At 43.2% G+C, this 14,175-nt stretch overlaps 1 protein-coding gene across 8 annotated transcripts in view; it reads right to left on the reverse strand.

Moving 5' to 3' along the window:
* Positions 1-14,175, reverse strand: part of LOC137334765 (ELKS/Rab6-interacting/CAST family member 1-like) — a 1,087,823-nt gene that overhangs the window by 781,309 nt on the left and 292,339 nt on the right. For 4 of the 8 annotated variants that reach the window (XM_067999704.1, XM_067999701.1, XM_067999700.1 and 1 more), the window contains one exon: positions 13,597-13,632. The exons of the other annotated variants lie outside the window; for them this stretch is intronic. In XM_067999704.1, coding sequence (XP_067855805.1) covers positions 13,597-13,632 — 36 coding nt within the window. The remainder of the gene's footprint in view (positions 1-13,596; positions 13,633-14,175) is intronic. 8 annotated transcript variants of the gene reach the window in all.

The following is a 14,175-nucleotide window of genomic DNA, read 5'->3' on the forward strand; positions in this document are numbered from 1 at the left end:
ATTTGAAAGTTCAGGTAAACCTCTTAATCTGTTGTTAATTCTCAGTCCATAATTAGCTGGCAGGAAAACTTGGCAAAACAATTTATTTTCTCCCCAAGTTGGATTGACCCATGAAATCCCCCAACCGGCAACTTGATTGAGGCCAACAAAACTTGCCCACCAACAATAACTAAGTTTGAACATCAGTTAAGGCTACCTATTATACTAGGCTTTGGCACCTCCACCATTGGGCAACTCTAGTTATGTTTTAGAATGTTGTTGAACTATCTTATGAATTGGAACGGTTTTACAATTAGTTTGCCCAGTTTACCACAGTAAGGAGACGTTTTACTGAGTATATGAAGGGAAAACAGCAGAAACCAATATATGAATCTCTACCATTCAGGAAGAATTATGCTCAAACTGATGAAGTTGACGTCCAATTATACATCTAGGAACATATAATTAATTTATTTCACTGAACTTAATTTAGTGAAATACAAAACTGGTTGAATTTAAAATCCCTTCTTTTAGCAGCAGAAAAAGTTATTTTATATCAATTCTCAGGATATGTGCATTGCTGTCAAGGCTGGCATTTATAGCCCATCCCTAGTTTGACTGACTGACTTGCTGGGTTACTTCAGTGGGCAGTTAAGAGTCAACCATGTTAGTGTGGGACTGGAGTTACATATAGGCCAGACTGAATAAGGACAGCAGGTTTCCTTCGCTAAAGGACAATCGTGAACCAGTTGGTTTTTTGCGACAGTGTGCTGGCTTCATGGTCAATTTTTACCGATACTAACTTTTTTTATTTTCAGATTTTATTTTTTAAACTGAATTCAAATTCTCAAACTGCCATGGTGGGATTTGAACTCACATTCTTTGATTTATAAGTCCAGGCCTCTGGATTACTTGTCCAGTAACAAAGTTATAAAGAAGGAAATTTACTCCCAGGTTCCATAGCTGCCAATGTTCTCGTCTCAGTTGGCATGGGTACCCCAGGAGCTGATTAACACCCCAGAATGCACTGCACACTATCTCATCTGCATACGTGCTGACACATCATGCATGCACAGAACAGATAACTCAAAGAGCTGTGGGGCTGATTGTGAAGTACTCAAAACCACAAACATAGGAGAACTGAGCAAGTGGCACGAACAGAGGGCCAAAATGCTGACAACTCGACCAGAAAGTGAGCAGTTCGCTACTATGATGTAAGCAGTCTTTGGAGGGCTGCTTGCATGGAATGATGGGTAAACTTAGAGGGATGCAACCTCTCTGGGGTAAATGGCTGCATATAACATCACTTGATTGAAACTACATGTCCATGCATACTCAAAGTGACAGCTGCAACACTTAGCTGAATATCTCCAGTCTGAGCAGTTGGTGCAAAAATTTTGCTTGTTACAAAGGTGTTACTGCAATGCCACCATTTTGGTCGGTGTTTATGTCCTGCTCCGGCCCTGGTTCAGGTATAGCCTCCTCCTACATCAGGGTTAGACCTATTTGTATTGCAAAGTTTTGCATCATGCAGTAGAAAGTGATTATCCTGGAGAACCTGCGGGGTGTATAGTAAGGCACAGCTGATTTGTCCCTCCATCGGAAGTGCTGCTTCACTATGTCAACGGCCCACTCAAAAAGGATCCTGGTAGTAGTATGGGACTTCTTGTATCGACGTTCTGGTTCTGGGGAGCCATTCTTTCAGGCTGCCTTTGCACTCAAATAAGGATGGCATGTATGATGGTCATGGAATGAAAGCATCATCAAAGCTGCCTGGGAAATATTCATTGTCCTGAATGATCTGGAGCTCCTGATCACTGACCAGCTGAACACTAATGGAGCAGAACCCCTTTTGGTACATGGAGGCTATAGTATCATCCACGTTGGTGCTATCAGTGATCTCCTGGACTTTGAGGAGTCCGGCAATGTAATGAAATTTGGCAGATGTGTCATGCTGCTGTTGCTATTTAGTGGGAAAGAAATTGCAAGTGTTGGTCCTGCTGAACAATATAAGTCACGGACTGGACAGCAAATATATTGATAGTGGTATTATTCTGTCCAGGAAGGAGGTCAAAGCATTACAGCTGAATAAGGAAAGACTGACTGCCATTGACATTCATGTGGTGCAGGATGCCTGAAGGCGTTCTGACAGCAGATCAGACAATTCTACAGCTGTCTCTGTGCTAAAGTGGAGCTTGTGGAGACAGTCCCCTCAGTCATTGCCGGCTAGGTTTGTCACAGCCTCGATACAATTGGTGGCATAATGGTGAGTCCAAGTACTCCTCCTCTGTGGCCAGCTGATCTATCTTGACAAGCTTTTTTTTGATCTTATTCATCTTCAAGCAATAAAACATGTGGTAGGGGTGCTTTGAAAGCAATCCATATTTAATGGAAAATTGCCTGTTTAAGCATGTCTGCAACTTACAATCACCCCCCCCCACTCATTATGTTAAGTACTTGAATAGCTTACGATCAATGCCCATAAGGTAACACAGTGCTCTTTTATAGCCCCAGCCTTCAACTGCAAGGTCTGTATTTGCTTAGTTCATGTATCTGTCATCATCCCAATTTTGATCTACATGCTGACACTTGGGTTTGACTCCATCTCATGTCAACTAGAGATCATTTTAAAAGAGAAAACAGTCCATATCAGCAGACAGAGATAGGTGTTGGCTAATGAATGGACTTTCCATCAATTCCTACAAGGAGGAAACATTACGGCTCCTGATAGAGGCAGTCGGCAATAGGGGGAGGTGGGTGGGTGCTAACTGCAGGTTCATCACAACGTTTTGCTTTTCTTCCTTCTCATTCTATTATCCCCTGCAACGTGTCTGGAAAAAACTGGATTGTAAACTCTGCTCCTCAACAATCCATTCCAACCTGTCTTCCTCCTCTATATACGGCTGAGGAAAAAGCAGAGGTAGAATAAATAGACCCCTCTGCATCTGGCCCTGTCAGCACTTTAGAATATATGACATCAGCCACTCTTTCCCTCTCAAGCGCCAGGCCACAGACATCCACCCAAGGGGAAATAAAGAATAAGGCAAAGGGAAGTGCACTGGGTAAACAAAGTACTTGGGCAGGAACATTTGGAAGATGAGGAGGAAGATGTTGCTCACCAGGTCAGAAGATGTCATCCCTGGCTAAAGAGCCCAAAGATGCAGTTCCAATGGGTCCTGTTTTTAAAAGAAGGATGCTTGCAGAACATATATGCAGTCATTTGGGATGGTTTCTGATGCAGCAGATGCTGGCCAATTGGAGGAGTCCACCATCCACACCTGCAGCACTTTGATGGATGGTGTCTCACCACTGCAGCCCACACTGAAGTGCGTGGCAGCTCCAGGAAGACCTGCAGTGGATGTCACCATAACAGAGGTCCTTGGATCCTTTTAGTACTTTAAAGGCACTATATAAATGCAAGTTATTGTCTATATTTTCCCCTTGGATGCTCAGACTGCTGCCAAGAGGCCTGGGTTGCCAAACTGGAGATGCTCCAAGCAGTTGGGACTGAGTTACAGATTAAGTATCTCACAGGGCTTCACTGATCTCATTGACACCATTAGGTCTGCTTTCCTACAGATCAGTGTTCAAAAACAGCTAGTGCATGAGAAGTGGTGTATGCAGCAGTCAGCGTGGGTCCACTTTTTTTCCCCCTCAGCATTTATAGATAATTTGGACTTGGGCATCGGAAGCATGATTTTGAAATGTGCCAATGACACAAAAGTAGGTGGCTGAGCAAACAAGTAGGACTGTAAATGACTTCAGGAAGATATAGACAGGTTAGCAGAATGGACAGACAAGTGGCAGCTGTCAATTATCATAGAATCAGAGAAATTTACAGCACAAAAGGAGGCCATTCGATCCATCATGTCTGTGCCGGCCGAAAAAGAGCTATCCAGCCTAATCCCACTTTACAGCACTTGGTCCGTAGCCTTGTAGCCTTCCATGCTGATGTGGAAAAGTGTGAGGTAATGCATTTTGGGAGGAAAAACAGGCAACGGGAGTATAAAGATGATGGAAGGATGGCAAAAGCTGTTGGTGAATAGAGACAGCAGGAGGCACAAATAAATAGTTCCCTGAAAGTGCAAGTGCAGGTACATCAAATCATAAAGGCCAATAGCATTTTGGGTTTTATAAATAGGGGCACACAAGAGTCAAGAGGTAATGATAAAATTGTGCAAGCCAATGGTTAGCCATAATTAAAGTGTGAAGTGTTGGGTGGCCGATTACAGAAAGGACATTAAAGCCATACAGTACAGCATAGATTCACTAGGATAAGGTTCAAGATGGAAAACAATAGTTATGAGGAAAGACGTGAGATACTGGGACTATGTCCACTGGAGCAAAGAGGAGATTTAATGGAGGTTTTTAAAATTATAAAGGGTTTTGTTAGGGTGAATAGCAAAAGACAATTTCCTCTGGTTGGGGAATCAATAATGAGGCACCATCAATTTAAAACTGATACTAAGAGAAGAAGGAGAGAAGTTAGGAGAAATTCCTTTTACACAGTGGATTCATGGAGTATGGAATGTTTTGCCACATGGAGTGGTTGAGGCAGAGACCATTTTACCTTTAAATGAAAAGAGAATAAATACTTGAAGCAGACGATGATTCAGGGCTATGGGGCTACGGGCAGGCCAGTGGGATTCATTTTGGATTCCTCCAGCAAAACAGCTGGCACAGACAACATGTGGCAAATTGCGACCTTTTGCACTGCAAACCTCTATAGTTCTACTAGTGGCATGGTAGTTATATGCTTATATGACAGTGCTGTCGCATATGCATGCATGCCCTCCCACCAGCGCACTCAGATGTTTGCACGCATGGCAGAAAGGAGGCAGGACAAGGTTGCCCATGTAGCAGCAGAAAAGGTCCATTTCAGAAATCAGCTACCATGAGACAAAAGCCACCTCAATCCTAAGAAGCTCATATTAACACACAGCAGCCAGCCACCTCCCGCAATTCTCCCACTCAGGAAGCACATAAGAAAGACACGAGGTTGGCCTTAAAATTTCACATGTTGCACATTGGCATTGGGGGAGGCACAGTGGTAAGAAGCATTTGGCATATTTTTTTAAATTTCTTCATGGGATGTGGGCGTTGCTGGTGAGGCCGGCAATTATTGCCCATCCTTAATTGCCCTTGAGAAGGTGGTGGTGAGCCGTCTTCTTGAACCGCTGCAGTCCGTGTGGTGAAGATTCAGGAAGGGAGTTCCAGGATTTTGACCCAGCGACGATGAAGGAACGGCGATACATTTCCAAGTCGGGAAGGTGTGTGACTTGGAGGGGAATGTGCAGGTGGTGTTGTTCCCATGTACCTGCTGCTCTTGTCCTTCTAGGCGGTAGAGGTCGCGGGTTTGGGAGGTGCTGTCGAAGAAGCCTTGGCGAGTTGCTGCAGTGCATCCTGTGGATAGTACACACTGCAGCCACTGTGTGCCGGTGGTGAAGGGAGTGAATGTTTAGGGTGGTGGATGGGGTGCCAATCAAGTGGGCTGCTTTGTCCTGGATGGTGTCGAGCTTCATGAGTGTTGTTGGAGCTGCACTCATCCAGGCAAGTGGAGAGTATTCCATCACACTCCTGACTTGTGCCTTGTAGATGGTGGAAAGGCTTGGGGGAGTCAGGAGGTGAGTCACTCGCTGCAGAATACCCTGCCTCTGACCTGCTCTTGCAGCCACAGTATTTAAATGGCTGCTCCAGTTAAGTTTCTGGTCAATGGTGACCCCCAGGATGTTGATGGTAGGGGATTAGGCGATGGTAATGCCGTTGAATGTCAAGGAGAGATGGTTAGATTCTCTCTTGTTGGAGATGGTCATTGCCTGGCACTTGTCTGGCGCGAATGTTACTTGCCACTTACGAGCCCAAGCCTGGATGTTGTCCAGGTCTTGCTGCATGCAGGCTCGGACTGCTTCATTATTTGAGGGGTTGCGAATGGAACTGAACACTGTGCAATCATCAGCGAACATCCCCATTTCTGACCTTATGATGGAGGGAAGATCATTGATGAAGCAGCTGAAGGCGGTTGGGCCGAGGACACTGCCCTGAGGAATGCCTTGGGGCTGAGATGATTAGCCTCCAACAACCACTACCATCTTCCTTTGTGCTAGGTATGACTCCAGCCACTGGAGAGTTTTCCCCCTGATTCCCATTGACTTCAATTTTACTAGGGCTCCTTGGTGCCACACTCAGTCAAATGCCACCTTGATGTCAAGGGCAGTCACTCTCACCTCACCTCTGGAATTCAGCTCTTTTGTCCATGTTTGGACCAAGGCTGTTATGAGGTCTGGAGCCGAGTGGTCCTGGCGGAACCCAAACTGAGCATCGGTGAGCAGGTTATTGGTGAGTAAGTGCCACTTGATAGCACTGTCAACGACACCTTCCATCACTTTACTGATGATTGAGAGTAGACTGATGGGGCGGTAATTGGCCAGATTGGATTTGTCTGCTTTTGATGGACAGGACATACCTGGGTAATTTTCCACATTGTCTGGTAGATGCCAGTGTTATAGCTGTACTGGAACAGCTTGGCTGGAGGCGCAGCTAGTTCTGGAGCACAAGTCTTCAGCGCTACAGCCGGGATGTTGTCAGGGCCCATAGCCTTTGCTGTATCCAATGCACTCAGCCGTTTCTTGATATCACATGGAGTGAATCGAATTGGCTGAAGACTGGCTTCTGTGATGGTGGGGATATACACAAGTTGTGGGTTTGCATTAAAATTATGTTGGCACAGAAGCTGTGTGTGCATTCTTTGTTCATGGCAAGGTTTGAAAGTGTCTTTCCTCAGGTGGTATGAACAGGGCCTGTGTAAAATAATAGAGTAGGTTCTGTAGATGAAAGCAATTAGTTGTGTGAGGGGAAGAAGTAAACAGGACTGTTGGTGCAGTGGCCAGAGATGATAATCTCAAAAATGTCTCCTGTGTCAGTGCGGCACAATTGTCCTCCACATGCACTTCAGGCTGCTGTTGCTGTTTCTTGGGCAAATACAGGCAGAAGCCTCTATGCCTGTGTTGTTAATCATTAAGTGGGGGGGGATATTGGCAGGTAGGTGCCATGCATTTTTGGTCTAGCCGTCCAACCTGGCCTCCCTCCATTCCTCTTCCTCCTCTTCTTGCAGGAAGCAAAGGTAGGGGAAATCGCCAATGGGAAACTTATTTTATATGCTGTTCAATATGCATTTACTAATGATGGACTTAACCACTGCCAGGTTGAAGGATCTCAGTGCTGTGCAACAAGAACATTTTTCCATTTTGGGCACCCAGCACCAGTATCAAATATTCACAGGTTGACACAGAAGAACTAAGTGAAAAGTAAAAATTTCACTATTCTATCCCTTGAATTTATTTTTAAATGCAACAGCAAAAAAGCACCTCTTTTTGCATCAGTGTGAAATTTTCCATTTCCCACCTGCGATTTCCCTGTGGCCTCTCTGGTTGAGACAGCCAATTTGTAAATTTGTGGTAAAGTATGCGCAGTTTTATGCAGTACAGTCAGACCCCTGGGAAAGAAATTGAAAATGTATTCGGGATGGATTTCTTGAGCAGTATGTAACTGATCCTACAAGGGGGCAGGCAACCTTGGACCTGGTCCTGTGTAATGAGCCAGGATTAATTAATAATGTCCTAGTTAAGGATCCCCTCGGAATGAGTGACCATAACATGGTTACATTCCATATCCAATTCGAGGGTGAGAAGGTTGGTTCTCAAACAAGCGTACTGAGCTTGAATAAAGGAGACTATGATGGTATGAGAGCGGAATTGATTAAAGTGGACTGGGAAAATAGATTAAAGGGTAAGACGGTACATGAGCAGTGGTGTACATTTAAGGAGTTATTTTACAACTTTCACAAAATATATATTCCACTGAGGAAAAAAGGGTGTAAAAGAAATGACAGCCATCCGTGGCTAAGTAAAGAAATTAAGGATAGTATCCGACTAAAAACAAGGACATATAAGGTAGCCAAACTTAGTGGGAGGATAGAAGATTGGGAAGTCTTCAAAAGACAGCAAAAAGTAACTAAAGGATTGATTAAGAAAGGGAAGATAGATTATGAAAATAAAGTAGCAAAAAATATAAAAACAGATAGCAAGAGTTTCTATAGTTACATAAAAAGAAAAAGGGTGGCTGAGGCAAACGTAGGTCCCTTAGAGGATGAGACCGGGAAATTAATGGTGGGAAACATGGAGATGGCAAAAATGCTGAACAAATATTTTGTTTCATTCTTTACGGTAGAGGACACTAAGAATATCCCAACACTGGACAAACAGGGGGCTCTGGGGGGGGGGGGGAGGAGCTAAATACGATTAAAATCACTAAGGAATTGGTACTCACTAAATTAATGGGACTCAAGGCGAATAAATCCCCTGGACCTGATGGCTTACATCCGAGGGTCTTGAGGGAAGTGGCAGTAGGGATTGTGCAAGCTTTGGTAATAATTTTCCAAAATTCTCTGGACTCGGCAAAGGTCCCGGCAGATTGGAAAACTGCTAATGTAACACCCTTATTTAAAAAGGGTAGTGGGCAGAAAGCTGGAAATTATAGACCAGTTCGTCTAACATCTGTGGTGGGTAAAATTTTGGAGTCTATTATTAAGGAGTCAGTAGCGGAACATTTGGATAAACATAATTTAACAGGACAAAGTCAGCCTGGCTTTATGAAGGGGAAGTCATGTCTGACAATTTTGCTTGAGTTCTTTGAGGACATAACGTACAGGGTGGATAAAGGGGAACCAGTCGACGTAGTGTATTTAGACTTCCAGAAGGCATTCGACAAGGTGCCACATAAAAGATTATTGCTCAAGGTAAAGAATCACTGGATTGGGGGTAATATTCTGGCATGGGTGGAGGATTGGTTATCTAACAGGAAGCAGAGAGTTGGGATAAATGGTTCATTCACGGACTGGCAACCAGTAGCCAGTGGTGTTCCGCAGGGGTCGATGCTGGGTCCCCAACTCTTTACAATCTATATTAACGATTTGGAGGAGGGGACCGAGTGTAACATATCAAAGTTTGCCAATGATGCAAAGATGGGAGGGAAAGTAGAGAGTGAGGAGGACATAAAAAACCTACAAGGGGATATAGACAGGCTGGGTGAGTGGGCGGAGATTTGGCAGATGCAATACAATATTGGAAAATGTGAGGTTATGCACTTTGGCAGGAAAAATCAGAGAGCAAGTTATTATCTTAATGGCGAGAAACTGGAAAGTACTGCAGTACAAAGGGATCTGGGGGTCCTAGTGCAAGAAAATCAAAAAATTTAGTATGCAGGTGCAGCAGGTGATCAAGAAGGCCAACGGAATGTTGGCTTTTATTGCTAGGGGGATAGAATATAAAAACAGGGAGGTATTGCTGCAGTTATATAAGGTATTGGTGAGACCACACCTGGAATACTGCATACAGTTTTGGTCTCCATACTTAAGAAAAGACATACTTGCTCTCGAGGCAGTACAAAAGGTTCACTCAGTTAATCCCGGGGATGAGGGGGCGGACATATGAGGAGAGGTTGAGTAGATTGGGACTCTACTCATTGGAGTTCAGAAGAATGAGAGGCGATCTTATTGAAACATATAAGATTGTGAAGGGGCTTGACCGGGTGGATGTGGTAAGGATGTTCCCAAGGATGGGTGAAACTAGAACTAGGGGGCATAATCTTAGAATAAGGGGCTACTCTTTCAAAACTGAGATGAGGAGAAACTTCTTCACTCAGAGGGTAGTAGATCTGTGGAATTTGCTGCCCCAGGAAGCTGTGGAAGCTACAACATTAAATAAATTTAAAACAGAAATAGACAGTTTTCTAGAAGTAAAGGGAATTAGGGGTTACGGGGAGCGGGCAGGAAATTGGACATGAATTTAGATTTGAGGTTAGGATCAGATCAGCCATGATCTTATTGAATGGCGGAGCAGGCTCAAGGGGCCGATTGGCCTACTCCTGCTCCTATTTCTTATGTTCTTATCTTCAAATATACTTCACATTGCAGGAAAAGGCTTTTATCCCATCAATCTGAGCTGGATTTGAATCCAAGTCTGCAGTGCTAACCCATTGAGCTATAAGGCAAGATTTTCCTGTGTCTGCATCCAGGCACAAAGGATCACCTGGACGCAACGAATATCAGCAAACCAGGCAGGTCGGAATACACACACACAAAGGAACCCACCCAATTTTCCATTAATTCCAGGTGTCCGGAGAGGTCTGGGGGAGCACTGCAGTATAGTCCTCTGATTGCAATGAATTGATCTTTCTCTGTTAATGGAAAAGAGGAAGAAGGGCAAGCCACTTAGGCTCAGCAGCAGAACAATGCTGCAAATGAGGAGGACCATGAGAGATTGGAGCAGGAGTAGGCCATTCGGCCCCTTGAGCCTGCTCCACCATTCAATGAGATCATGGCCGATCTGATTTTTACCTCAACTCCACTTTCCCGCCTTTTCCCCACATCCTTTGACTCCCTTGCTGATCAAAAGTTTGTCTAACTCAGCCTTGAATGTATTCAATGACTCAGGCTCCACAGCTTTTTGGGGTAACGAATTCCAAAGATTCATGACCCTCTGGGGGAAGAAATTCCTCCTCATTTCTGTCTGAAACCGGCAACCTCTTATTCTGAGACTATGCCCCCTAGTTTTCGATTCCCCCATGGGGGGTAACATCCTCTCAGTATCTACCCTATCGAGTCCCCTCAGAATCTTGTATGTTTCAATAAGATCTCCTCTCATTCTTCTAAACTCCAATGAGTATAGGCCAACCTGTTCATTCTTTCCTCATAAGACAACCCTTCCATACCCAGAATCAACCTGGTGAACCTTCTCTGAACTGCTTCCAATGCAAGTATGTCCTTCCTTAAATAAGGGCACCAGAGCTGTACGCAGTACTCCAGGTGTGGTCTCACCAGCACCCTGTACAGTTGTAGCATGACTTCCCTGCTTTTATATTCCATCCCCCTAGAAATAAAGGCCAATATTTTGTTTGCCTTCCAGATTACCTGCTGCACCTGTACGTTGACTTTTTGTGTTTCATGTACGAGGACACCCAGATCCCTCTGTACCGCAGCATTTTGTAGTATTTCTCCATTCAAATAATATGTTGCTTTTTTATTTTTCCTCCCAAAGTGGACGACTTCACATTTTCCCACATTATATTCCATCTGCCAAATTTTTGCCCATTTGCTTAACCTGTCAATAGAGGAGGAGATGTTACTGCCATTGCCACATTCTTCCGTAATGCCTATATCTCCTGCTAAGCTTCTTCTCCACAACCAGAAGGCCCATGTGCAGGACCACTGAAAAAACACTGGAGGAGATTGTTATGCAAATTATAGAGACTGCCAAATATTGTGGAGATTTTCTCTTTTTTCTTGCAGGAAAATTGTGGATAGATATGAGCACACTGTAGTTAAGTCGGACTGCTAAAAATTATCAAAGAACAATTTTAATTTTCCTGTGGTTCTGGTTATGGCAAAGTCTTTGTAGATGTGCACAATACTAAAATTTTATTCAAATTTCCCACCAGTGAACAACTTCCCCTCATTTACAATTGTTTATATGAGTGTTCCCACTCCTTCCCTTGAGGGAAGCACTCCATCTTTCCTCTCCTCCCAAGTTTATGAAAGCACTCTTCTTTTCTCCTTCCTTTCCAGTGATTAAGCTGGTACTGACCCTCCTGGCTTCTGTAACCTTTGAACCTGCCACTGTAACATTGAACCCCACTTCGTTTTGACATCACCCCATGATCTTTGACCTTATGCTTTTCATTTCAATCTTTAGGTTTTCATGAGTACTCCATGATATACACATAAAATCAAAGAGCAACTTATTTTTTTCTGAAAATATAGTATCTTTGTGCATATGACTCAATTAATTTTTTCAAAACTGTCTGTCCAAATCAAGAAAAAAATCCTTGCATTAATATGTCATGAAATATATTGGTCTCTGATCTATCCATTTCTCCCCTTCCCAGCAAACTCATCTGGTACAGATGAAACAAACATTCCTGGTCAATGAAATGAAATTGACCCTGAAATAAATTTACCTAATTTTAAGACCAACTCTAACCCCAACTTTAAACGTACTTTATCCCAAAGGCCAAGTTCCTCCAACTCTAATTTGGCAAGATTTTCTTCCGGGAACAAATTAATAAACACCGCTGGCAAAGTGAGTATGTTCAGCATAACAAGCTGAGCAGTGAAAGCAATAAGGCCATGAGAGAAGCAACTGTGGGGGACGCATCAAGGAGTGGAGGATGACAATTTTCATAGGAGGGTCAGTTTTTTTGTAGATTCCACCAAAAAAAGTATGGCTGTGCTTTTTCAGTAGCCCTGCTCATGAGCAGCAAAGCATAGTTACAGTTAGTCTGAGGGTTGGAGATCATAAGGTAGTTTTTCCCTTTTTTTGCGCGTGGAGAGCATTCAGTTCCAAACGCAACAAAGAGGGAATGAAGGCAGAAACCCATTACACAAGTCTCTACCCTACAATACTGCCCTGGAATTTATGGGGTTCCTAAAATGGGCAGGATTAAGCCTGCAACTGGAGTAGGTGCAGGCCTAGTGTTGACATACTGGTGAGGCAAGAGTGGCCGCTCCCAAACCTCCTGCCTCACTTTCCTCTCAGTACACCCCAAAGACGCTGGCAGTGGAGCTTGCGTCAGTATGCTTTACAGACCAGGGAGTCTCCAGGAGTCACAGGACCACCCTGAAGATCAAAGGAGGCAGGAGCTATATGAAGGATAGAAAATTACTTTCCCCTCCCAGCATGATGTTGCGACCTCCAGGCCTTCTGGCTGCTGCTCTGAACTGGAACAGAATATCCAGGATATGCAAACGACCTGGGCCAGGAAAATTCAGTGGATTTCTCACCTCACAGGAGCAGCACACCTCTGGTACGCTGCACTTGTCAGGCAACTGGAGTGAAAAATCAGCTCGTATCTCATTTATTGTTCTGTACTGCTTCCGTGAATATTTTATTGAAACCACATTTAAAATATAACGGTTTCAATAATTGTCTTTATGATAAATATGGATATCAGGAATATCTTCACAGTTCTATCGATACATATGAGATATTAAATTATACATTTTAAGATGATTTGAAGTGAGTGCCATCAATACCTTCAGCACCTACCAACTAAAACATAAAACAGTACAATAATGCCAGTTAAATTGTTGATCTGTTAGCAGAATCACTATTACAAGGACCTGTCATCTTTGGAGCTTTTGGTTTGGAAGTTAGAAATTCCTGGTTTCAACATATGCAGATGTCATATCATGTTCTCTGTTACTAGATCTCACCAGCAAGTTATACAAGTACACAATATGCTCTTGTGGCATCTGATGGTAATGAAAATTTCAAAATGTAATGTTTTGTTGAACAATTGTGACCTCCTGGTAGCAGTCGCTGGAAAATTTTCATCCCAAGAAACTGCTTAAATTTAGGAGAAAGTAGTAATTAGCAATCAGCAGCCCAGCTGGAGCTAGACCTGTACTCAAACTGAATAAGAAGCACACCACACTGGTACAGGTTTTCACTGCTCCATTGAAGTGGCAAACACTTCCAAGTACTGTATACATAAATTGGTGCAAGCAGATTAACAAAGCAGTAAAAAAAACACATTCGCAACTGTAGCTTGAGATGCACTTACTGTTGTAGATGAGTGACGCGACAGCTGTTCAGTGCTCTAGAGAAGGGGAAGGGAGAGATGAAGAAGAAGAGACAGGGGAACAGGTGGGAAATTAAGAGAGAAACAAAGAAAAAAAGATGAGAGCAACAGCAGGAAAATACCTAACTTAAACAAGTTAAATAGGTTCGGTCTGCAGAACAAATGTAAGACGAATAGAAGACAATCCTGCTCTGTAGTTTTATAAAACCAAGGCATTTTGTGGGTTCAATGTCAGTCTCAAAAGTAAAATTGAATGAAATGACTTATTTGTTCATTTTTTTTGAGTACAAGCTCAAACACTTTAGTTTTTTACATATATATCAAATACACTCTAAAATACTGAAAGTTTCTATTAGGTAATACTTTATTGCATCAGTAATGTCAACAGCAAGATTTTTATATTTTTTTTTAAAAGGGGCTTTTAAAAGCAAGAACTCCAAAATCCAGAATTCAATTTGGATTTATGTCTTAAAGTCCAAGAGATAAATGAAGCAATTAACCACACATACGTAGAACAATTTCTAGCTAAAAGAAGACTTGACATTATTTTTAGAAATCTGT

This window comes from Heptranchias perlo, chromosome 18, assembly GCF_035084215.1.
Source record: "Heptranchias perlo isolate sHepPer1 chromosome 18, sHepPer1.hap1, whole genome shotgun sequence".
NCBI lineage: Eukaryota > Metazoa > Chordata > Chondrichthyes > Hexanchiformes > Hexanchidae > Heptranchias > Heptranchias perlo.